We start from the raw sequence: 26144 nt of genomic DNA on the forward strand, positions 1-26144 counted from the left end.
GTTTCCGTGTTTGTTTACACTTGCCTACTGTCCCACGTTTGTTCTCGTGATTACTGTCTGTGGTTATCAGCTTGTGTGCATAACCATGGGCATCAGGACTCACCCCAGTGTCAGCGACAAAGTCTTTGGAGCGCTCAGGTTGCGCTGGATGACAGAGCGCTGAGTCCACCGCGGATCCACCGGGATACAGCGCTGGCTGCCACGTTAGCCCAGCAGCTTCCATGGCACATGTAGATCCCCGGCCGTCAGGTGGATCAACTCCAGCGACGGCGGCCGAGTGGATCTGTCCATCCGTCTGTGCCTCCTCCAAACCATCCTGCCGATGGGACATCACCTCCACCACCCGACCCCCAGGAGCAGCACCCGCGCCGACCCCGTCAACATAGACACCTCCCGGCAGCACCGGAGCCCGAGGAGTGGGTTGCAGGATTGTTACAGATGCCAATGCAGGTTGGAGGGATTCAGTCACTGGAGATACAATCTGCGTCGGAGTGTTGTCTTTCGCTGTTGCTTGTTCCGCTTGTTGGAAAATAGGTCCAGGGTTTAGGTGAACATCCCCCGATCGTATTCATAAATGGAGTGAAAATAGGGCCACTGCGCTCATGCAGTTGTTGATTTGAAGTCTGTTCCCCTGGCGAATGGTGTTTCCCTCTTGTTAAAATGCGTAGCACACACCGTCAGTGTTAAATAGGCTTCGACACAACACTGGAAATTTGTGAGGTGACATGACAAAAATCATTTAAGACCTATTCAATATTAAGCATAGATTATATATTAAGGCCTTTTATTAAAAAAAGGTGTTAAGACATTTTAAGGACTGTTGGACTGAGCTCTCCATGTCACCATTTCTAACTAATATATATGGGTTTATGTTGGGAAGCCACCTGTGATTGTCTACACTGTCCGTGTGCAACAGCACTTCCCTGAGCCTTGATGTAGCTGAAGTCTTCTGTTATTCTAAAATCATGACCAATAAAATAATCACAGAGACAGTGATTTACACTTGCAAAGTGTCATGAACCCATCTATCTTAAAGGGTCTTTGACAGTGACAGGTTTAAGACTCACATTTTTTTACTCTGATTATTTGTTGTTTTCTGTACAATCATACAATAGGAATGATACAAACCTGTTTTAGGGTGGTACAATCCAAAGCTCATAAAATCATGGTTTCTTATGTTCTGTTTTCAATCAGGATTTTTAAACAAGCAAACAAATCTGAAACTCCATGAGAGTCAATAAAGTCATGTGGTGCCCCCTAGTGGAGGTGTATATAATTCCCATGACCCTGTGACACACATCACATCTAGCATGTCTCTTATTTTATACATTCATTTGTAAACTGTGCAGTGCATAAGGGGTTTCTCACTACTTCTACATGTCTGAAGTCGGCTGAAACATTCAGGAATCAAAAGCGGCGTCGGTAGCGCCGGCGCCGGCGCCCCATGTACAGAGGCAACGCCTCGCTGCAGCGGTCGCAGGTTCGACTCCGGCTTGCAACCCTTTGCTGCATGTCACCCCCCGCTCTCTCTCTCTCTCTCACCCCATTTCACTCTGTCCTGTACATTAAAGGCAAAAGCCCAAAAAATAATCTTAAATCTGAGTCACAGGATCAATGTCGTTCAAGTCCTTGAGTTTAGCACGCTCAGCCTCAGGTCTGTGCATCATGTCCTAATTGGAGCTGGTTCCTGGACGGGCTGCTCCTGGGCTGCCTTTACCATCAGCCCCTTTAACCACACTCAGTGGCTTGTGAAGGGATGAGCTTGCCTTCTGCGTCACTTCCTGCTCAATCTTGTTCCTGATGGCAACCTCTAGACCCTTCAGGAGCAGCAGAGGAGGTCACGTTAGATTTAAGAAATCAGTCAAGCTGTTAGATTCTTCTATCAGAATAAAAAAGCAGGGCTGAGAGAAAGGTGTCCTCACCTTCTTCAGCTTCTGCTGCTGAACCAGAGCCTGAGGGGAACAGCCATCCAAAAAAACAAAAGACAAACAGAAAATGTCAACCTCAGGGTGACGCTAGATGCAATATCTGATGATCTCCAAATAAATAATTCATCCTCTGGACACCATTAAAGTCTGTACAAAATCTTGGGCACCTACCTCCCTCCGTGGTATCCACACCAGATGCTAAAGCTGATGATCCTGCAGCTGCAACACATTGAATGAAAATTAAATTAGGGTAAAATCAACCATGTTTATCAGAACATGTAGGCACACGGGTAAAGCCCTTTTCAGGTACGGAAGATGAATCATTGCTGCATTCATCAACATTATCTGTTAATGGGATAGTTTGGATTTTTTGAGGTGGGGCTGTCTGTCAGTGTTAGAGTCACCAGCCGACACCACCACCAGTGTCTGGACTTCATAGAGGGATTCATCTTGCTGCTGCTCAGGGCAGACGCCCCGCAATTACAAAATCTTCCTGTAGAGTCTAATCGCCAAAGTCTGTTCTGTCACATCTTAATCATCACGTATTATCTGTTGATCTGTACACCTGTAATCTGTAATACACAATTATCATTACTTTATTTACCTGTCTCTCCTGATTGAACTGTTACTATGGACAACATCTTTAACTAAGTCACTTACTCTCTGTGAGGAATACAGCAAACATTAGTTTTGAACATGATAACTACATCTACATAATACTATCATGTCCTGTACTTAGAATAAACAAAGTCTGTCAACATGTATTTTCAATGAAGAGCTACTCTGCACACAAAGTTTCTGATTTATAGTTTAAGTATAAAATGGGGCCACTGAATATGCAACTACTGTTTTTTGTTCCACAACTTACATTCTGATCCTGAACTGGTGTCTGACAACCGCTGCACCAGATCATTCCTCTGAATTTCCTTGAAAATGTCTTTGGCCACCTTCACAGACTCTTCTTGGGTATAGGACTGCAGCATCAATGTAGCCACGTCGATCCTGTCGCTGTTCTCCCGTTGGCACTCTGTGATGCATTGCAGGTGCCACTTGAAAGCTTTGAACTCTTCATTTCTCAGCTCATACAATGTATTCAGAAGCTTCTTTACCTCCGCTGTGATTGTTGCTCTCTGATAAATTCAAAGTGAATAAACAAACGGATATGATTTAACTACGTCATTTAACAATAACAACATGCCTAGTTTTTTAAGTTTTTAAATATTGAAATCTTTAATTTGACTCTTTCCCCTTGACTGCTGTAACACTGGAATTTCTCAATTGTGGGATTAATAAAGGTGTATCTTATCTTATCTTATGTATTGGTGGATAATATTGTTGCTGAGAAGCTCACTGACTACAGCATCAGTTGTGTGAGAACCATCAAACTTAAGACATGTGAGATCACTTACCTGGTGTTTATCTGAGGACAAAGGGAAAAAAAATATGTTTCATGAGTGACAGATTAAAAATCTGACCATGAATATTTTGCATCAGACTCTCTTGATTCATAAAGATAAACTATACAAAGAGGTTTATCACATAATGTCCGGCGTTGCTGGCAGCAGGTTATTTCAGCATCGCTAATTAATTCTGAGTAATTTGATGAAAAGCCAAAATGAAACTTGTCTGGTTTGTGTTCTCTTTCCAGTCTGTGTTTGTACTCAGTCAAAGATCTTTGGATCTTTGAGTTGTATCGCTTTTAAGGCGGCATCCGAGGTGGTAACAGTGCCAAGGCAACATCTGTATTATCAGGACAGCAGGCAGGATGGAATCATTGGCCTGATGGGTGTGACATTTTGACAAAGTGTTACGTGTGCAACCCACCACTGAGAGATTTAAAATGTAGGTGGTAGCAGTTAGTAGCTAACTCAGAGAAGAAGAACAACATCTAAAAATGTCCACGTTGGGAAAACAATAAGGTCCGTGAGCTCCTTACCTTACATATAACAAGGATGGTAAATTATTATTATTATTGCTATGTTATGCTATTGTTATTGTTCAGAAAGTAGTACTGACATATATTATATGTCACACTAGAGGCTAACGCTGTTGTGTTATATGTCACACCTCTTTTGGTTCCACGATGCCAGCATGCAGTCTAAAATCACACACTGGAGCTACATGATGCCGCCGTTGTTTGGTTCTGTGTAAAAATACAAATATGGCTTAAAGAAGGGACTTTTTTAACTTAATTTATCCACATCTTGCTCCTCCTGGTTTTGAGCTAAACTTATCCCCTTGTTACCTGCCTGTTTTTGAGTCACTCAGTGAATTAATGCCTGAAAGGCAAAATTTCTGTCATTTCACATGAGCATCTAGGATGAACTAAGGCAAATTATTTTAGCTTAACACTTACTAGTAAAACTTACAACACCTGGCTACAGTAACAAATGTTCAGGTGATACATACTGCGCAGAGGGATTAAGTTGAAAGTAAAATTAAAAATTAGAAGTTGGTTTAAAAACAGCTTTGCTGTAGTGTTTCACATTCAGAAAATAGAAAACAGCTCACTGTAACTTGGACCAGGCTCGGAGGATTGTTCAGCTGCAAAAAAAAAGGCACATACACAATGTTCAATTACAAAAACTGGTTTAAGATATAAACCTAATGAAAATACAAACAATGCTGACATTGCATTCTGGTAAAAAAACAAACACTACTTTTTAAACACTGAGCTCCAGACACTGTATAGATATACTTACATAAAGCATAAATTAGGTTGATTCAATGTGCAGTCCTAAATTTCCAGAATCAACCAAGAATAATGTATTTTGAACAAGATATTTTATCCGTATTTCAGACAAATATAATTTTAGGAAGCATTAAAACTTGCATGTTTTTATACTATTAAGTTCCTTAATCATTTTTGCTCTGTACCTACCACTTGCTGTTGCACTGTCACATGGTCCTGCTGATGATTCGGCACCTGCACAACATAAAATGACAGTTGCATAATAATGCATTTGTTTCAGACTCTATGCATTAATGACAAAAATACTACAGCAGGCTGATCAAAGTACCAGAATACTACACTAAGTAGCTGGCCCAGTTGCTTTTTTGTTTTCAAAAATTTAAACAGAGGTAACATTTTAATCGGGGGCAGCACGGTGGTGTGGTGGTTAGCACTCTTGCCTCACAGCAAGAGGGTTGCCGGTTCGATCCTGGGTGTGGGAGCCCTTCTGTGCGGAGTTTGCTTGTTCTCCCCGTGTCAGCGTGGGTTCTCTCCGGGCACTCCGGCTTCCTCCCACAGTCCAAAGACATGCAGATTGGGGACTAGGTTAATTGATAACTCTAAATTGTCCGTAGGTGTGAATGTGAGCGTGAATGGTTGTTTGTCTCTATGTGTCAGCCCTGCGATAGTCTGGTGACCTGTCCAGGGTGTACCCTGCCTCTTGCCCAATGTCAGCTGGGATAGGCTCCAGCCCCCCCGCGACCCTCAAGAGGATGAAGCGGTTAGAAGATGAATAAACATTTTAATCATCATTTAATATTTGAACATATTAATGTATGATAAACATTTATATGCATACATGCATTCTAAGACACGCATACATGCGCATACACACAGATTTAACCCCTTAGATGACACCTCAACTCCTTTGATAACTTAATTATAATTGTCTTTTAGTGTTTACACTTCTTACAGGTAACATGACCCTCATCTCAGTGATTTCAATTCAACAGGATGTACTTCTCTGTGAAATGGGCCATATTTATACGTATTTTGCGATGATTTTCAGCTGTAGATAATATTTATTCTAAACCACACATGGTTAATTGAATAACTAATCACACCTCAAGTTTCTATTAAGATCTTTTAGACATCTGGGATCAATATTGCTGCTGCATAAATTATTTTAATGGTGTAGTGGCTTCATGTTCACAGTGAATAAGAGGCCACTCATTCAGTGGCTTTAAAGAGGAGGTGTAACACTGAACAATATGACTATGGTTCGTTTGATTTTACCTTAGGATTTACCTTAAGATATGACACCACAAACAGACTTGATATCCACCTAGCTTTGCCATAAGAAAAGATTGTATTTCAGCAGGGTGCAGCCATCTTTGAACAAGATAGTTGGTGACCTCACTCGAATGGTTTGCCACTTGTTTACCAGAAGGAGTTCTTTAGTTCTCTGACAATTTGTTTTTACGTCAAGTTAATGAGATATTTTCAGTAAAGTAATCTTGGTACACAAATGTGCAGGATGTCATGTAGCACCCAACAGATGGGACATATGTAGGAGTAAACAGAGTAAGACTTTTGGTTTATGATCTAAGGCACAAATAACCTCATGAATGAACCAGCCTAACGTTGTGAGCCCATACTGACACTAAAGAAGGAGCTCTTCATTTCCCCTTTTTGTTTTTTACCCAATGCCAGCAAGATCCTGGTGGTGTCTCCACATTAAGGAATAATGACATTATAATGTACATCAAGAAGAGAATGGATGCATAAACGCAAAACCTGACTGGCACCAGCAGCTACAGTATCTTACTGGACTTTATTATTATACCCAGCCTTATTATCATTCTTCTGTACATTTTTTGGTTGACTACTCCTCCTGCATGCCTTGAGCCACAAACACCATTCAAATTTCAAATTTCAGCTCTTTAAGGACATTTATGTGACTTTGAAGAATTAGATTTATTAATTATCAGATTTTTCCCCAACCCCAAAACTTATTTTTGGAGGCATGGCTTTCTTACTCTAACTGTAGCACTAATAGAAGATGCTGAGTTGGCCCTGCCTTAGCTTTTTTTTGAAGGTGTGTGTATCTCTTTGAGAAGCACAGCGAACAGGCAGAAAGACAGTGTATAGGAATGAAAGTGGTACACAGGCAGTGTAGGTAAGTTAGTGTGGTATTATGTAAAACTGACCTTTTTGAATCTCACAGGTCCACACTGGTTGAAGCTCATTTTTTTGTTTGAGCTCAAGCGCAAAGTTTGTGTCTGGATTTTTAGTACACAACACTTGGAAGAAATTCGGTTCTGTGCTTTCATATGTGAGCATTATTGCCTGTGAAAAAAAAATAGATAAATAAGGGCAAGAAGTTACACTTTGAACAAGAGTGCACCATCACATATTTCTTTTTTTCATTTTCATGTTTGCAAATGAAATTGTGGTGGTAATGGTGCGACTGCTGGTCGCAAATTTGTTAAAATACATGTTAGTGAGAACTTTTCCCAGATAATCCATCCTCCTGACAGGTGTGGCATAACAAGACGCTGATTATACAGAATCATTACTACACAGGTGTGCCTTAGAATGGTCAAAATAAAAGGTCACTCTAAAATGTTCAGTTTACTCACACATCACAATGCCACAGATGGCACAAGTTTTGAGGGAGTGGCCATTGGCATGCTGACGGCAAGAAAGTCAGTCAGTGCTGTTCTTGCATGTTCTCACCAGATGTCACCCATTGAGCAAGTCTGGGAGGCTCAGAATCAGTGTGTATGACTGCCCATTCAATTCCACCTAATACCCAGCAACTTCACACAGCTATTGAAGAGGAGTGGGTCAACATTACACAGGCCACAATCAACAATCTGATGATCTCTACGTGAAGGAGATGTGTCGCACTGCATGAGGAACATGTTGTCACAAAACTACACATTTTAGAGAGTGGGCTTTTACTGTGACCATTGTAAGGAACACCTGTGTAGTAACGATGCTGTATAATCAGCATCTTGTTATGCCACATCTGTCAGGTGGATGGATTATCTGGGAAAAGGAGAAGTTCTCACTAACATGGATTTTACCAAATTTGCGACCCAAATTTCAGAGAAATATATCTATTGACTGCATAAAAAAAATCTTAGATCTTTAAATTTGTGAAAAATGGAAGCAAAAATAAGTGTTGTGTTAAATTTTTGTTCAGTGTACATACAGACATATATAGAAGACAAAGCCCTAATATAAAGTCTCTCTTAAGTAAATCACGTAATATTTTCTGGCAGATATTACTGAAAACATATTTTCATGATGATAATGTCAGTGTTCCGGTAAGGTTGTTTTTTTTTGGTATTCAAGAACTTCAGCTGCAGTGAGCATTTGATGATACATCTAATTAAAATGCCTACAGTGCCACACAGCTTGTGTATGCATAAGTGGAGTGGTAAAGTAAAGCTGGATCATTTGGTCACATATTCTAGTTTAAAATATGAAAAATCAGTGCAGTTGCTGTTCCATTGTACTCAAACACAATGAACTCCAAACATTTTAAAGCAGTTCAATACATACTTCAGGGCGAATTTTTGTGCCGTCCAAATCTGCTGTTAGGGTGAACCACTCATGCATTTTCAGGGGCTTCACTGGATGTGGCTCATGGATTCTTTTGTATCCATCACGTGACAAGGTTCTCTCCAATTCCTGTTTATAGAAACAAACAAACAGAAAAACATCTCTGTTGTTGTGTTGTTGTTTTTTATTTATTCATGGTGCTATTATATAACAGATTATTATTGGTACTGATAAGATTTGAAATAACCTGTATCAGAGCACGATCAGGTGGGATCAGATAAACGTGGAGTTTGAGGGATGGTGTGTCGGCCTTGTATATTAACACCTTACAGTGTATTTCCACCGAAAGGCCAAGATATTTCACCAGGATCAATTTCAGAGAGAAAACTGGTTCAGACAGCTTGACATGTGACGATGTGACCTCAGACACTCTTTCCACAACATCTCCACAGTCATCTATGTGTAGGACTGCAAACTTGTCTAATATTGTAGGATTGTCATCTGCACAAAATAAGAGCACATACAGTTAGTGAAGGGAAAAGAGTTGCATCAGTTTTTGAACGCATGCTGTCAGAAATAAAAAGTTAGTATATTTTATCATTTCCTTCATGTCCACTTACCTATGGCGATCCAGTGTGGCAGGTACACTACATCCAACTTTCCAGCAATGGCTGTGATGTCCATCAGGGGACCTGCAGGCATGTACTGCATGCTTTCAATCTTCTCCATGTGTCCACTCAAAGAGCAAAACTGGTACTTAAAGCTGACCTTTTCCTTACAGACCCAACGCACACCAGAGACACTGCATTCAAAGTTTCCTGCTTCAGACTGTAGGCTAAAATGTGAATGAAAAAATGTGAGTTTGTGTACGTGTACATGAAGGAACAAACCAGAGTAAATGGAAATTTAGGGAGTATCTGCATTGATTTTAACTGGTGCAAAATGTAGGGTTAACACTATTAGTGTAATATTGCTTTGTTTTCCTTCTGTGAAAAATTTCAACAACCAGGCAGTAGTGTTTCCTGTAGTTCTAGTTCGCTGTGACGCAGTATTTAGGATGTAATCTTTACCTATAAGTTGGAGCCTCGTCAGCATCAGTACAGTTCACTTCAGGGTCAAGTTTAGTCCAGTCACTGGAGTCCTGCTGCAGAGGACAATCATTTCTACAGATAAGTGCAGGTGTGTCTTTTTGAAACAAAACATAAAGGAACAAATGAATGAATGAATGTAAGGGATTACCGCAACGCTTCCACAACCCTCAAGCTCCGAGCTTCCTGAAGGCCCTTGTGAAGACACACATTCATATGTTTTAAATAATGTTATTTTAATATTTAAATCACATTGTAACTTTTTAATGTTTATGTTTAGCTGCTTTAACACTGTGTGCTACACAACTCTGCTTTAACGTGCGAGCAATATGTTACTAACATATTTACAGAAGGTGAGAACGGCCATGTAATATTCTTTTTTTTGTGCACTGTTATCTTGTGATAACGACTTATTATTTCATTATCTCGATATAACAAGGTTGTTTTCTCGTGATAACGAATTAATTATTTTGTTATCTTGATATAACAAAGATTGTTTTCTCGTGTTAACGAATCAATTATCTCGTTATCTCGATATAACAAAGATCGTTTTCTCGTGATAATGAATTAATTATCTCGTTATCTCGATATAACAAAGATTGCTTTCTTGTGATAATGAATTAATCATTTCGTTATCTCGACATAACAAAGATTGTTTTCTCATGATAACGAAATAACTATCTTGTTATCTTGATATAACAAAGGTTGTTTTCCTGTGATAATTGTCAAGTCTGATGATTGCGCGCTGGTTAATGTGATCGTCCTGATTTCAGCCTACAAGTGCTGCCACTGGCTGGTCCAGGTGTCCCAGGGAGGGAAAAAAATATACAATGATGTCACTCATTCATTCATTCACTTGGCAGCCCCCCCTACTTGCTTAAAACATCTTCCCGTGTGTGGGGAATACCAGGATGTGTTATCCAAATAAGGGCATGTACGTCAAATATAGCAGATGATGTGATTTCCCGTCGATTAGATAAACGCAACTGTCCTCATAGTAACATCAAATGTAACACAATAAACCAAAGTATATGGAACACACACGGCCCATGCACAACGCAGTCTCATCTTCTCAGAAGAAGTGTTGCAGCCTGTTAACACGGACATTTTCAGGTCCCAAATCCGATCGGATTATCTTTGGACCATGTCTTGATTAACACGCAGTCCAGCCAATCTGCACCTCTCGTGTATCATTCAGTAACCATGAAGACGACCCGGTCCTCTTATCTGGTTGCTAATGAAGTTAACAATCTCAGCAGGATCACTTAACCATCACCTGTGAAGCTGTAACCACGCTAGTCTTCTCCTTAAATGACAAGGACTAATCTGAATGCCATCTCTAACAGAAAGACACAATGCGTTTTCTGCCTGTGTTAGACCTTGATTGAAGTACATCCTGATGCATTGATCAATAATGTGATCTGCCATTTTCACCTCCCTGGGACACCTGGACCAGCCAGTGGCAGCTCTTGTAGGCTGAAATCAGGATGATCATATTAACCAGCGCACAATCATCAGACTTGACAATTATCACAGGAAAACAATTTTTGTTATATCGAGATAACGAGATAGTTAATTCGTTATCACGAGAAAACAATCTTTGTTATGTTGAGATAACGAAATAATAAGTCATTATCATGAGATAACAGTGCACAAAAAAGAGAATAATACATGGCCGTTCTCGGCTTCCGTACATATCAACTTAATAGTTTTCACAAAATAAAAATATTATGTGGCAGAATAAAAATGTAATAAAGTTTTTGCCAAATAGCAATTCAAATGTTCAACAGTTGTTGCTGTGCTGTGTTGAAAATTGGAAGAACAAATGCTTTAAAGTAGAGATTTAGCTTCTTCAAGCAGTAGAACAATCTTTAGAACAAGGAGTGCAAGGCCAAATTTTATGAGACTATGCATCCTCAAGATGCAGTTTTGTAAAATACTATTTCTTGGGTACATTTTAAGATCTGAGATTCTGTGTCAGCATATACATTGGTTAGAGTAAAAGTAAAAAAAAAAATTAAAAAGTACTTTTTTTTTACTTTTAAATTTTAATTCTGTTAATAAGGGTCTAGATATTCTGTGCTTCCTTGTTTCCTGTCTTGTTTTTGCTGGTGACAATGTTACAAAACTAAGAGTATGCAGTCATGCTAGCTGCTCTGTGAGGCTATGCTTTAAGTACAGTGGTGCTTTCAGCTAAATTCTAACATCAGCATGCTAACACGGGCATGCTTAGTAGATATAATGCTTTCTGTGTTCACCATCTCAGTTCACCGTGCTAACATTAGCTAATTAGCACAACACAAAGTACAGCTGAGGCGGATGAAAATATCATTTGTTTTGAGGTATTCATATTTAAAGTACTGGACAATAATGACTGATGATAACTTGATGACGATGCTAGAGGAAAAATCAAGCACTCATCAAAGACAGTAGGCCTCACCCACTGGGGACCATCAGTGACTAGAAAATGTCATGGCAATCCACCTACTACACATAATACACCTACTTGAGGAGCTGGGATGTTGTGCAAGGATCCTTTTCCTTGACTTTTCAAGTGTGTATAATACTACACAGCCCCCCATACTGAGAGGCTGGTTGGAGGGAATGGGAGCAGATCACTTCCTGACCTCCTGGATAATAAACTACTTGACAGCGCAGCCTCAGTATGCCAGGCTTGGAAGCTGTGTCTCTGGGATGGTCAGGAGCAACACTGGTGCTCCACAGGGAACTGTTTTAGCACCGTACCTGTTCACACTCTACAGAGCGGACTTTAAGTACAACTCAGAATCCTGCCACATAAAAAACTACTCTGACGACACAGCTATTGTGATTTGTATCAGTAGTGATCAGGGTCCTTGTGGATGCCCTCAGGGACTGGTGCAGTAAGTGCTGTCTCCACCTGAACCCAGCCAAAACCAAGGAGATGGTGGTGGATTTCAGAAGAAAGAGGTCACCCCATCAACCAGTCTCCATACAGGGGGAGGACATTGAGGTGGTGCACACCAACAAATATGTGGGGGTCCTCCTGGATGATAAACTGGACTGGTCCTCTAATACTGATGCCCTCTACAGGACGGGGCAGAGCTGCCTGTTCTTCCTGTGGACACTGCGGTCCTTTGATGTGTGTGTGTGTGTGGAGATGTTGACCATGTTCTATCACACAGTGGTGGCCAGTGCACTTTTCTACGCTGCAGTGTGCTGCGGAAGCAGCTTAACAGACAAAAACACCAAGCAATGAGACAAGCAGGTTAAAAAAGCTGGCTCAGTGCTCTGCAGGAGATTGGACCCATTAAGGACTGTGGTGGAGAGGGGCACATTGAACAAACTGAAAGCTATCATGGACAATAGCAGACACTCTCTCCACAGCCTCCTGGAGCAACAGAGGAGCAGCTGCAGCAGTCGGCTCATCTCACTGCGTTGCAGAACAGAGCTTTTCAGAGATCTTTCGTTCCCACAGCAATGAGACTGTCTAACACCTCCTGAATCCAGTCACACACACACTTACATACATCACATTAGCCACAACAGGACTGGACTGTGGAATGAGGAATTTTAATTTAATTTTGATTTGATTTCTAATTTCTGTTTATGCACTTATTTTAACTTATTTTATTTTATGTTTATTTTAATACCACTATGTTGTTGTTGATGAGGGCAAGTGTGGTTGTTGTTTTTTATGAGCTGCTGGATGACTAAAGTTCTCTCTATTCTATTCTTTTCCATTCTATCCAATAGTTGAGATATGACACTGACTGATCTAAATAGAGTGACTGTAGTGACGAGGCTGCATACATTACATGATTCGAGATAATAAAACAATTAATACAAACACACTACATCAAATGGCTGCCTAACTGACTACATGCATTTTGAATAAAAAATGAGTAACACTTAAGTAAAATTTTACAGATCATGCTCTGCATAGCAAATCTTTATTTTTCCTGTAACTCTTTTTTTTATTTAAGAAACAAAGAGGCAATGAGGCCGTCATGGGTGTTACAAGTTCAAATCCCAGTGCAGACTTCACTTACATTCAGACATTCAAAGTCACATCTCATATCTTAAAATAAAAGTCCAAACAGTATATTTCGTTTATAATCCCCCGCCATTGAACCAATGTTGGAGGATCGGCTTGCAACCATTTGCAAGTTATGGGCAGTGATGGGAATAACGGCGTTATAAATAACAGCGTTACTAACGGTGCTACTTTTTTCAGTAACGAGTAATCAAAAAAGTTACTGTCTCCCCTGTTATAACGCCATTATGGTTACTCACAATAAAATGCACTGTTACTCGGCTTTACTTGAGTTCACTGAAGCGGCTTTCACCCAGACCAGCTCCTTCTCAGTGGAGCTTTAAAGTGTTTCTTCTTTGGTGAGGGCAGGTGAGAGGGAAGCATAAGTGATGATGATTGGCTTAGAGAGAGGAAAATTTCAACATAAACCAATCAGAGGCAGAGTAGGGCGGGTATTCACAAGCAGGTTTGTCAGGTCCGTGACTTTGGGCTTGTGTTTTTGTAAAGTCGCCCACAAATATTGGTAGTCATGGGTTGCGTTTTTTTTGGGCTTGTTTCCAAAGTGGAGTTGCTTATTTGGGCTTGCTCTCTAAACATCGACTTTCTCTATATATATCCGTCTAATAAGTTATTCAAATGCATGATAGTATCTCGGACTGCAGGATGTTTCCACAGCTGCACTCCCTCCGCCCCTCTCCCTCTCCGCATACACACAGCTGACGGTCAGTCAGTGAGACTTTTCACATTTAAATTGCGCGATTAATGGCGGTTCTTACACACACAAACACACACACACACACACACACACAAACAATGCAGTGTAGTGAAGATAAGTGTACAGTGTTTTATAATAATGATTTATTCTATTAAGTGTCAATTTCATTCATTTAACATATTCAATGTTGTTTCATTACATACAGTTCCATTAAGGGGGAGTGTCCAAGCAATTTGACATATTTGAGCATTTTATAAAAAAAGTAACGCTATAGTTACTTTTCCAGGTAATTAATTACTTTTAGTGCAGTAACTCAGTTACTAACTCTGTTACTTTTTGGGGTAAGTAACTAGTAACTATAACTAATTACTTTTTTAAAGTAACGTTCCCAACACTGGTTATGGGTTTCCTGCTACTTGCCAAAAGTATCTTTAATAAATACTTATCTTTGTTTGAGAAGGTTTCAGGTACTTTTACTAAGTATAGCATGACAAATGAATAGACTACCATCCCAATTATCCTATGAATATCAGCTGCAATTTCTTGCCAATATGGTTGTATTTTTGGGCATGCCTTTGATAATGATTGGCTAGTGAGGTTCCACATTGCCTCCAACAAAAGCCCTAGCTCTGCAGTAGCTGCCTGTGTCTCACATATCTTTGTCCAGCCCTCTCCTAATATTTGTATGTTCGATTCTTTCTCCTATTTTTGTTTAATATATTTTGTAGAATGATTCTTTGAAATTTGAATACTTCCACACAATCTCCAAACTAACTTTTTAGTATCTCCCATTAAGTATGCATTTGAAAACACAGTAATAAGGTTGTGTTTGTTTATCTTTAAGCTTTGAAATTGTTTTATTAAAGTAGTTCCTAACTTGCAGGTATCTGTAGAAGTCCTGCTTTTCTAGTCCAAATGTCTTTGATATATCCACCATAGCTCTGTAATTTTCGGTTGGAGACGACTGAACAGAGAGATGTGATACCTCTCCTGACCCACAGTTTAAACCTAACTCAAGATCCCTGCCAGTTTCTCCTATTGTAATTTCCTCAAAACCTCATACAACAGCTTAATAGCAAAAATTAAGTCCATTGGTTCAGTTACCAAAGCTCCTTTCGGCCTGGCTTTTGTTGCCTAGTACAGTCTGTACTGGAATATCTATCTGAGTAATTTCCAAAGTCTTCCATTTAGATTCATAGTTTGGTTCACACCAATATACTAAAGGTTTCAGTTGTGCAGCATAATAATAATCTTGTAAGCATGGTAAAGCTCTCCCTCTCTTTTCTTTTGTCAACTGCAATGTCTTGAACCTTATCCTTGGTCTCCTACTGTTCCAGATGAACCTTGAATCCCTAGCAATTCATTAAATTGTTTTTGGGGTATATCTATTGGCAGGGATTGGAAGAGACAGAGCAACCATGGTAACAGATTCAATTAATTAATTATTTCTATTCTATTACTCATATGTAATGGGAGAAGTGTCCATCTAGAAATGTCAGGTTTCATGTCCTTGTTAATGGGGCCATAATTACTTTCAAAAAGTTGTGACAGATCTTTTGTTAAGTTAATTCCCAAATGTTTTATTGAGGGAGTTTCACCTAAAATCATATGACGTGAAGAATAACAAGTTAACAGTTTGTTCAGTGGATGAAGCTCCTTCCAAACGTCAATCATCCCTAGTTCTTTAAGCATCCACTGGACCATTGTGGCATTTGGATTTTTCTTTTGGGGCGGATTAGTCGTATCTAGTCTCGGTTGAAGTTGGACATTTAAATGTCCACCACATATTAGGGTTCCGTATGATTCAGTGGCTATTAAATCAAATCATTTCTTAAAGAATGATTTATTGCTACCTGGAGGTGCACACATAAAGTAATGTGACCTCTTTGTTATCTAATTTGCCTTTAACCAACATGTAACTCCCCTCTTTATCTTTGACTTCAGATATGAATTCAAAATTTACTGCATTAGAAATCAGGATAGCTACCCCCCTCCTCCTTCCAGATTTATGTGATGAATAATATGTATTTTGAAAACCCAATCTTTTAAATTTTTCATGCTCTGTTGGGGATAGGTGGGTTTCCTGCCGAAAAATTACCTGCAACCATTCTCGTTTGATCTTTGCAATGTTTTTACTTCATTTTATTGGATTATGCAGGCCATTGTGTAACTATCTTGTATTCCTGTTGATGCATATATTCTTTTTACATCGCTTAAACTTGTGTAACACTGCCCATGACAACCTATGGAATACAGTGAACCACATAAAGCTCGCGAGAAGAAAAATACATTTTCAATCCCAAAGGAAAGAACAGAAAGAAAAAATAATAATAAAACCCACAAAAAAACAGAGAAAAATAAGCTTGACTTCCAAGTCCGAAGTTTAAGTGAAATATCAAATTGAGAGGAAATCCTCGCATCAGTCGAGGGCCTCCCTTGTGTGTGGAAAAAAAAAGCCCTCTGTACCTTTAACGTCAGCTCCAAAAAGGGTTCACCTTTAACCGGTTAGGATTCAACTTAGGCAGGGTCGAAGAGTGACAGTAATAAATCTTCTGCTAAACTGTCCGAAAATAAAAAAGAAGAAACTTTGAGTGACAGGCTTTCTGCGAAGAAACTCCATAGCCTCTCTTGTAAGCGCTCCTGGTCCACTGTGTGCCTGCGGTGGTCTGCATCTGCCCTCTCCCACGTTGCTAGTCTCGGCTGTTTCGGCGCTGTAGCATCAGGCTCCCTGAAGTTATCTAAGGAGAATCCTTTCTCGATCATAGCTTTAGCTGCTTCTGATGCACTCTTGTAGCCTGAGTGTCAGACTGAAGCTCCCAGAACCTTCAGTCTGACATCGCCTCCATTGAAGGCGATTTACAAGGGGGAGGGAATTTGATTTTTCCCTAACCAATCAGTAGAGATCAACGACTCACCCAGAATCTGACGTCATTAGTATCCATGCCCCGGGGGTGCTGAAAACAAGCGAGCATTGCCCGTTTAAAATGTCTCCGTCGTCGTGCACGCCCAGCTGCATTGCTGTTAAATCCAGTTTAGCAGCTTCCTTAATTTGGTCCTCCATTAACGCGAGTAGTGGCGAAATACCTCGATAGCATCGTTAATGTGGTCTGTAGGATCTGTAGCAGTCGCCATTAGCATGGCGCTGATTGGCTAATCGCTAGACCCGCCCCCACCCCCGGCGTTCATTGGTCCGTCCATCGTTTGGATGAGATAAATCGCAAATTCATTGCAGTATGCCAGACCAGAGATGCAAGCCTACTCAGTTGAATGGGCGGGGTCTATGGTCTGGAACCAGGCTAGCATTCTTGTAGATTTGGGTTCCACTGTCAAAAACACCCTCAGTTTAGCTGGATGTGTCGTCTGAAACCCGATTCTCTTTGCCTTAAGCTCCTTCAATATCGCCGTGTATGCCTTTCTTTTCTGCAATATCTCGGAAGGATCATCTTGGTCAATGTAAATCCTCTTCCCTTCATATTGGACCTCTCTCTTTTTCCACGCAGCACCTGTTCTTCCACTCTGTAATCCTGGAAGCATATCATCAACGACCTGGGCTGTGCATACCACGTCTGCATTGAATCGACACCATAGCCAGAGCCGGCTCTAGCCACTTTGGTGCCCTAGGCGGAATTAGGGTTCCGTTGCTATGGAGGTTTAGAAATGTTTAAAGGCTTGGCCAACTTATTGACAATGTAAAAATAGACTTTCATATTCTCCATGTGCGGACAAATGGACAAAAACACTCCAGATGCACAGGCCAGGATGAGTTGAGCCCGAATCTCATTATAGATAGCCTGCATGCTTGAGTTAGCCAAAACTTCATTAGCCTTCCCCATCTCGCCATTGTTCTCGTAACTTTATTTGTTCACTTTCCTCGGTTGTTTCTCCTCTGTCTGGCCCCGGACCCGCCTTAATTATGATTTTTCTTGGCTTTTCCCCCTCCATGTTGCTTTTCAGTCTAGGTTCCATGTCTTAAAATTGCTCTTCATGAGGGTTAAAACCGACCGGTCAGGACAGGTTCTTCCACACAGCCGCCTGCCTCAGCGCCATACCAGAAGTCCCCTGCATACCAAATCTTTGATGCTGGAATAGTATTTGTATTAACCCCACAACTTACCTGAGCTGACTTCTGACAACCTCTCTACCAGATCAGTCCTGTCCATCTCCATTAAAACCCTCCTGGTCACTTCCACAGACTGCTCGCCGTAGATCTCCACCATCAGCTCCACTATTTCATCTCTGCTTGCTGTCACCATTCTCATTCTTGGGAATTTTGGGAGGTCTTTCTTCACTGTAGTGAGCTGCAGGACATGCTTGAATTGCTTGAGCTCTATGTAACTTAAATCTTTGAGTGTTTCAAAAAGCTTATCCATAAGTGATGTCATGGTCACCACCTGATGGATTCAAAGTAGACAGAGGACATTTATGCAATATTCCACTGTAGTGATGAAACATATATTTTTTTTGCATCAATGGAAACATTTTAGTAATAAGAGTATTAAAACAACTAATAATAACCACATAAGGATGATGATATATTTGGTTCTGCACGGTTGATCTCTGTAACATGATTAATTTAATTTTATTAACTCTCTCTGTCACTGTGCTACCAAAAGCAGGAGTGATCCACCTGATCACATGCTCTCGTGACTTCCACTACACATGTTTCTGGTTTAAAAGTTTTGAGGTTTGAATGCACTTTGATGCACTAGTACTGTTTTGTTTTGCTTCATGTACGCTCATTTGTCTATGTGTAGGTTTTTTAATATTATTATTATTTTAATTATTTCCCTTTTTTCTTTTTCTCAACGTAATCTCTTTGCTTTGGTTGTTGTTAGTCTCCAGCATCCTTTAACTCATTATTTTTTTTATTTTTTGGACATAACTGCAACTTGAGTGACGGCTTATGTTACTGTCTTGTATGTTCGTGGAAAATCTCAATAAATAAAGTTTAAAAAAAAAGATTTAAAAAAATTCCACCTCTTCACTGTCATAATGAGGATGATTTTCCAGCTGTAAAAATTTAATTAATTGCGTGTTGTGTAAAGTATGTCTAATGTGACATTACTTACCTTCTGGAGCCGTTCAGATGGATGTTTCTCTGAGGAGAAAGAAAACAGAAAATGACTCTTTGCAGATTTCAAATCAGACTATAAACAGCTTTAGTTAGATTAAGTTGCTTTTCAATAAAATTCCATATGGAGTATTAATCGCAAAATAACACTAAAATGGGCTTGGATCTGACATCATATAAACAGAATGAGAGAGGTTTGACACCATATCATTAACACCCATTTCAGTCAGACAACTCACGTTTTAATGTTTATTTCAACTGCAGAACATAGTTAGAGTTTGGCGTCTAGACTCCAGCATCATTGCTCCCTGCAGATACAGTACAGGCCAAAAGTTTGGACACACTTTCTCATTCAATGCGTTTTCTTTATTTTCATGACTATTTACATTGTAGATTCTCACTGAAGGCATCAAAACTATGAATGGACACATGTGGAGTTATGTACTTAACAAAAAAAGGCGAAATAACTGAAAACATGTTTTATATTCTAGTTTCTTCTAAATAGCCACCCTTTGCTCTGATTACTGCTTTGCACACTCTTGGCATTCTCTCCATGAGCTTCAAGAGGTAGTCACCTGAAATGGTTTCCACTTCACAGGTGTGCCTTATCAGGGTTAATTAGTGGAATTTCTTGCTTTATCAATGGGGTTGGGACCATCAGTTGTGTTGTGCAGAAGTCAGGTTAATACACAGCCGACAGCCCTATTGGACAACTGTTAAAATTCATATTATGGCAAGAACCAATCAGCTAACTAAAGAAAAACAAGTGGCCATCATTACTTTAAGAAATGAAGGTCAGTCAGTCCGGAAAATTGCAAAAACTTTAAATGTGTCCCCAAGTGGAGTCGCAAAAACCATCAAGCGCTACAACGAAACTGGCACACATGAGGACCGACCCAGGAAAGGAAGACCAAGAGTCACCTCAGCTTCTGAGGATAAGTTCATCTGAGTCACCAGCCTCAGAAATCGCAAGTTAACAGCAGCTCAGATCAGAGACCAGATGAATGCCACACAGAGTTCTAGCAGCAGACCCATCTCTAGAACAACTGTTAAGAGGAGACTGCGCCAATCAGGCCTTCATGGTCAAATAGCTGCTAGGAAACCACTGCTAAGGAGAGGCAACAAGCAGAAGAGATTTGTTTGGGCCAAGAAACGCAAGAAATGGACATTAGACCAGTGGAAATCTGTGCTTTGGTCTGATGAGTCCAAATTTGAGATCTTTGGTTCCAACCGCCGTGTCTTTGTGAGACGCAGAAAAGGTGAACGGATGGATTCCACATGCCTGGTTCCCACTGTGAAGCATGGAGGAGGAGGTGTGATGGTGTGGGGGTGTTTTGCTGGTGACACTGTTGGGGATTTATTCAAAATTGAAGGCACACTGAACCAGCATGGCTACCACAGCATCCTGCAGCGACATGCCATCCCATCCGGTTTGCGTTTAGTTGGACGATCATTTATTTTTCAACAGGACAATGACCCCAAACACACCTCCAGGCTGCGTAAGGGCTATTTGACCAAGAAGGAGAGTGATGGAGTGCTGCGGCAGATGACCTGGCCTCCACAGTCACCGGACCTGAACCCAATTGAGATGGTTTGGGGTGAGCTGGACCGCAGAGTGAAGGCAAAGGGGCCAACAAGTGCTAAACACCTCTGGGAACTCCTTCAAGACTGTTGGAAAACCATTTCAGGTGACTACCTCTTGAAGCTCATGGAGAGAATGCCAAGAGTGTGCAAAGCAGTAATCAGAGCAAAGGGTGGCTATTTTGAAGAAACTAGAATATAAAACATGTTTTCAGTTATTTCACCTTTTTTTGTTAAGTACATAACTCCACATGTGTTCATTCATAGTTTTGATGCCTTCAGTGAGAATCTACAATGTAAATAGTCATGAAAATAAAGAAAACGCATTGAATGAGAAGGTGTGTCCAAACTTTTGGCCTGTACTGTATGTTTACATGAGATACTGGGGAGTGATGATTAAATACCCTCTCTTATTGATTCAATTAAGTTTAAATGTAGCTTCACTATGAAATCTAAACTCTATTTATTTAACACTTATGAGAAACATGTGATTGGGTAATGTGGCAGTTTTGTCTTCTTTCTCTGACCTTTCATACTTGAGCTGATGACTGACAACTTCTTTACTAGATCAGTCCTGTTCATGTCCATGAAAACCTCCTTGGTCACCTCCACAGACTGCTGGCCACAGGTTTGGACCATCAGATCCACTACTGCTTTTGTACTGTCTGCCCTGTACAACTGTTCCCATGAGGTGCGTGGAAGGCCTTTCTGGAACTCCGTGAACTGCAGCAACCGCTTGATTTTCTCCAGCTCCTCTGAACTCAAATCCTTCAGTGTTTCCAAAAGAATCTGTTTCACAGCTGCCTGAAAATTTTCAAGGATACATTAAGCAAATGTGTAATTTCTGAACTGGCATGAATAAACATATTTCTTTGTATTTCATCCGTGTCAGTATTTTAGACATGGATCTTATGAGATTCTTATTTTCTCTGCATGATAACTTCCGACAATGATACAGCTGGTAATAAATGTTCTACTGATTATGTTTCCCTCTTTTTCTTAAAGTGTTTGGTTTTATCTCTGACAGGCTCAGATTGTTATTATAAGTGTCTGACAACATTATGGAGAGGAACCCTAAAGAGGTTAACCTCTTTGTTTAACAATAATATTCTTTCTGTTTAACCAGAAACATCCTTGAAATAATTTTCACCAAACACACCAGACTCCATTTAAACAAACATTAATTTTAACATATATAGAGCCAGCATATTTTCCATAGAATGTATAAAGTTGCTGTCTTGGTTTGTTGGAGTCAGAAGTGACCATATTTGGAGCTGTGGAAAAGCGAGGGATGGACGTAACTTACAGACTACAGCAACGCATCTCAGACAGCCTGTCACTCAAGCCACCCCATCATCAAATACGCGTGACTTTACGCCTAAATAAAATGTAAACAGGTGAGTTTCAGAAAAATTCATCCCCCGAATAATTGTCATGGGTTTTAAAATTAGCTACAGAGACCAAAACTGTATTTTTGTGTCAGGCTGTAAAGATGTTTATTTCTGCTGTAACGTTTCTCAGCTCCGGAGGTTGTTGGTTGATATTTTTGCATCTAACTGAATGAATTAAGGGATTATTTCAACCAAAGCAGAGTTTGTGATTTTTAGAACAGTGGAGAGACGTAACGAGATGGTTTTTGTGAGACTTATTTTGTTTCTGTTGTCAGACACTTAGAATAACAATTGGAGCCTGTCAGTGAAAACAAGCACATACAGTGGATGTAAATCGACGGTGTTCATTTCATTACAGTTGCTTTTGCCATTTTTGGATGCAGCGCTCAATACTGGACCACTTCCAAAAATTGTTGTTCCCATTAGTCACTTGAAAGCAAAATAGGGTCCAGGTTGGAAAACACAAAAGTTACCCTTCAACACTGTGAGAACCATCCAATTTAAAACCTTTGGCTTGATTTGTATCAGCATTTATGATGTTCAGGATGAGGATGGTTTTCAACCTGCATCTACTGAATGAAAGCTGTGATGTGTAAAGTCAGACTCACTTTCTCCAACACTGCAGTTTGATGTTCATCCACTGAGTGTTTCTCTGCAGAGAAAAGACATTTAAAATGACTCAGAGGATTATACTCTAACCTAACGTAGAAAGTATAATCGACTTTATAAAGGCTCAGTCACCTCAAGAGTAAATACAATGGATTCACAATATCATAAACACGGTCTAAAAGCAATCCAACACAAAAGTCCTGCAATCATTTCTTAACTCATTAAACTTATGACATTCTGTGTGACTGTTATTGATTTAATTGTGATTCAATTGATTTATTGATCCCTGCTCCATTCTTTCACATTGGTACTGATAGAGTTTGTACACAAGCAGATTTACCTTTTTCAAATTATGAATCACAAAATGTATTTATTAGACATTTATGAGACACATAAGATTATGATATTTTTTGTCTCACCTTTAAGTTCTGAGCTGGGCTTTGACAACCTCTGCATCAGATCAGTCCTGTTCATTTTCTTCACAGCCTCCCTGGTTAACGACACAGACTGCTGGCTGTAGGTCTGCAACATCAGATCCACTGTTTCTGCTCTGTCTTTTCTGAGGCTGATCGGTGATATGGCTTTGAGTGTCTTCTGGCGGATGATCCACATCAGGAACTTATTGAATTCCTCGAGCTCCTTGTCACTCAAACTATTCAGAGTTTCCAAAAGCAGCTGTTTAACCACTGCCATTGTGGCCACCTGAAAGAATCCATACATTTATAGGACATATATTCAGGGTTCCCACACATTTGGAATTTCAAAATTCCCTACTTTTCCATACCCTAATTTCCAGATTTCTCTGTGTTTTGTTTTTTTCAGAGAATATGTGACATCTGAGTAAATACATCAGTGTATCATATTTCACATCATATTTAATTATTCTTAATAGGCGATTGTAGCCAAGTACCATAATGGCATACAAATAAAAACTCGAAGGTGCAGTGTTGGAGTGAAACTTTATACCTGGGGGGCTGGAGGAGGGTCATGGGGCAGCGGACTGGACATACCACTTGTCAATCAGGTAAAAGGGGCGGTATGTTTTCTGAGACGTTTGCGCTCACACAAACTGTGCTTGGCCCGGCATAAAGCACGATCTGGACTGATTAAATTATTTTTGGAAATACCTAATTTTAGAAAACAGTATTTTAGAGCAGTGGTAATAGTCTGGAAACATGAATTTTTTCCCATACTTTATTTCTCATTTTCCATACTTTTTAATACCTGGAAATTGATCAAATTTATTTCCATACTTTTCCACACTTGCGTAGGAACCCTGTATATTTAATCCACAGGGACAATTACAAATGTGTTTCTTTGCACCACATCACTGTTAATGGAGATGTGAGTGGTACTGGCAGATCACATAAGGTATTGATCCATCTGGTGCCTGCTGTTGTTTTAAATACAGTTGGATTGGTTGTTCTTTATAAATTGGTATATTTGCGAAAAATTTGAGTTTTGGTATATTTTATGTTCTTTTGAGGAACCAAAGTACAAATCAAAAGATGATTCCCTTTTCCTTCTTCCTTTAATTCTTATAAACTGTTAATTGTTTTTGATTTAATTTACAGGCTGCGGGCTTTTCACAAAAACTGAAATGAGTCACAGTGGCTCAAAAATTATTTTCATTATTTTATGTTTTATACTTTGTTTAAAGGTTTTGTTCTAGCTGACATTTTCTCATCTCATGCTCAGTGGTAAAGACATCATATTATTACTGTTGCATAAAATTACTGCTAAAGAGCTCGACCTGAACACACATTCACTTCTGTGAAAAATAATTAAGTGAATCATGACTTCTGATTGTATCATTATACAAAATGTTTAAGATGATGATATTTTTTAACCTGCATCTATTCAGTAGAAGCTGTTTTGTATTAAGTCAGACAGATGTGACATTACTCACTTTCTGGATCAGTGCAGATCGGTGTTCATCTAAGTGTTTCTCTGAGGAGAAAAGTGTTAAAAGTCAAGAGTGACTGATCGAACATCTGACAATAAATATTGTTATCAGGACATTTTACTTTGTTAAAAAAATGAAAATAGGCAAAACTAAACCACCTCAATAGTAATTTTTGCCCCCTCTGCCCAAACACTTTTCATATTTCACATTAGCCATAAATTATATTTTCTATGAAGAGAGTGATTCTTATTTTCTCTAAATCATAAATCTTAATATTTATAATTTAAAGAGAGCAAAATGTGAGGTTACACGTGTAACCCTGGTTCTCTGCGTGAAGAGGCTTCCCCTCCACCCAGAGATATATTGTATATATCTCTATTGGAGACCTGAACCCATAGAGATATATACAATATATCACTGGGTGGAGGGGAAGCCTAGCACGATACAGAACAAGGTTTACACACTAAAGACACACATGTTAAGGACCAGTGAGTTGTTCATTTTCTTACTCTTGGATTGTGAGCTGCTGTGTGACAACCTCTGCACCAGATCAGTCCTCGTCATCTCTTTTAATATCTCCTCGGTCTTCTCCACAGACTGTTGGCCGTAGGTCAGCACCATTAAAAACACTGTGACCTGTGTGTCTTCTATCTTCAGCGGTATTAATGTGCTGTCTGAGAAGCATCTATGGAGGTTAGTCTGAGTCTGGAGGACACTCCTGAGGATCTCCAGCTCCCCATCACTTAAACCAACCAGTGTTTCCAAAAGCAGCTCTATGACAGACGTCATTGTTTCCACCTGGTAAATTCAAAGGAAATGTTCATAAGAGTACAGTTTATCATCAGGGATGATTACAGATTTTTCTGTTCACATCAATGTCTGTGTTTAAGAGATGTGGATGTGGTAAGAGTTAGTTATATCACACAAAGTAACCATCATATTTGTCCAACTGATCACATAATGTCAGACTGAAGTGACATTACTCACCTTCTGGATCAATGCAGGCCAATGTTCATCCACGCAGTGTTTCTCTGAGGACAAAGGAATTATGAATGAATGACTGACTTAACATCAGGCTTTACAATCAGACACTGTCAGACTGTTACAATTCTAATATCAAGGATTTATATTAGAATTGGTAAAATGAACAAAAAAAATCAACCTTAATAGTAACATAATAAAAATCAATGACAGTTTCACCTGGGGTCTTCTTTGCTATTAAACTCTGTGTTAAAGGTTCATATACAGAAATGTAAATTAAAATTACTACAGTGCTTAGAGGAACATAATTTTTATTTTGTTTTTTGTGTTTTAAGTTTTTTATAAGACACATACCTTCCTGCGTGGTACTCACACCAAACGCTTCAGCTGATGATCCTGCAGCTGCAACACATTTAATGACAGTTGTAATTGTAATAATAAAAACACTGTGTGAAGCCTTTATGTGTTCTTGTCAAGAGTGGCATACTGAGTCCTCCTGAGAATAAAATGTCTTTAATATTTCAGTTTCAGGTGTGTGTGAGGTGAAGGCAGGAGGAAGCCATGGTTACAGAGATCACAGAGGGAATCAAAGAGAAATAATCTGGCTAACACAGA

The 26144-nt window shown here is 39.7% G+C and overlaps 1 protein-coding gene and 1 long non-coding RNA gene across 5 annotated transcripts in view; both read right to left on the reverse strand.

Annotated features, from left to right (window-relative positions):
• Positions 1–1055: 1055 nt before the first annotated feature.
• Positions 1056–3065, reverse strand: LOC117254685 (uncharacterized). The gene is made up of 4 exons (XR_013490752.1): positions 2797–3065; positions 2100–2147; positions 1923–1952; positions 1056–1817 (listed from the first exon to the last, which is right to left on the reverse strand). It is a non-coding gene; the product is annotated as an uncharacterized LOC117254685 (long non-coding RNA).
• Positions 2919–26144, reverse strand: part of LOC144458279 (uncharacterized) — a 36707-nt gene continuing 13481 nt past the window's right edge. For 2 of the 4 annotated variants that reach the window (XM_078166085.1, XM_078166089.1), the window contains 18 exons: positions 25884–25931; positions 25536–25579; positions 25058–25346; positions 24552–24592; positions 23062–23344; positions 22642–22685; positions 21170–21446; positions 19060–19088; positions 18105–18381; positions 9412–9455; positions 9243–9316; positions 8793–9007; positions 8420–8673; positions 8173–8301; positions 6810–6948; positions 4810–4854; positions 4440–4472; positions 3236–3348 (listed from right to left, as the gene is read on the reverse strand). In XM_078166085.1, the coding sequence (XP_078022211.1) occupies positions 3236–3348; positions 4440–4472; positions 4810–4854; positions 6810–6948; positions 8173–8301; positions 8420–8673; positions 8793–9007; positions 9243–9316; positions 9412–9455; positions 18105–18381; positions 19060–19088; positions 21170–21446; positions 22642–22685; positions 23062–23344; positions 24552–24592; positions 25058–25346; positions 25536–25579; positions 25884–25931 (2378 nt within the window). Of the gene's footprint in view, positions 3059–3235; positions 3349–4439; positions 4473–4627; positions 4666–4809; positions 4855–6809; positions 6949–8172; positions 8302–8419; positions 8674–8792; positions 9008–9242; positions 9317–9411; positions 9456–18104; positions 18382–19059; positions 19089–21169; positions 21447–22641; positions 22686–23061; positions 23345–24551; positions 24593–25057; positions 25347–25535; positions 25580–25883; positions 25932–26144 lie in introns of those variants that run through there. The other 2 variants (XM_078166086.1, XM_078166087.1) reach the window with 2 other exon arrangements.

Source organism: Epinephelus lanceolatus, chromosome 3 (assembly GCF_041903045.1).
Source record: "Epinephelus lanceolatus isolate andai-2023 chromosome 3, ASM4190304v1, whole genome shotgun sequence".
NCBI classification, from domain to species: domain Eukaryota; kingdom Metazoa; phylum Chordata; class Actinopteri; order Perciformes; family Serranidae; genus Epinephelus; species Epinephelus lanceolatus.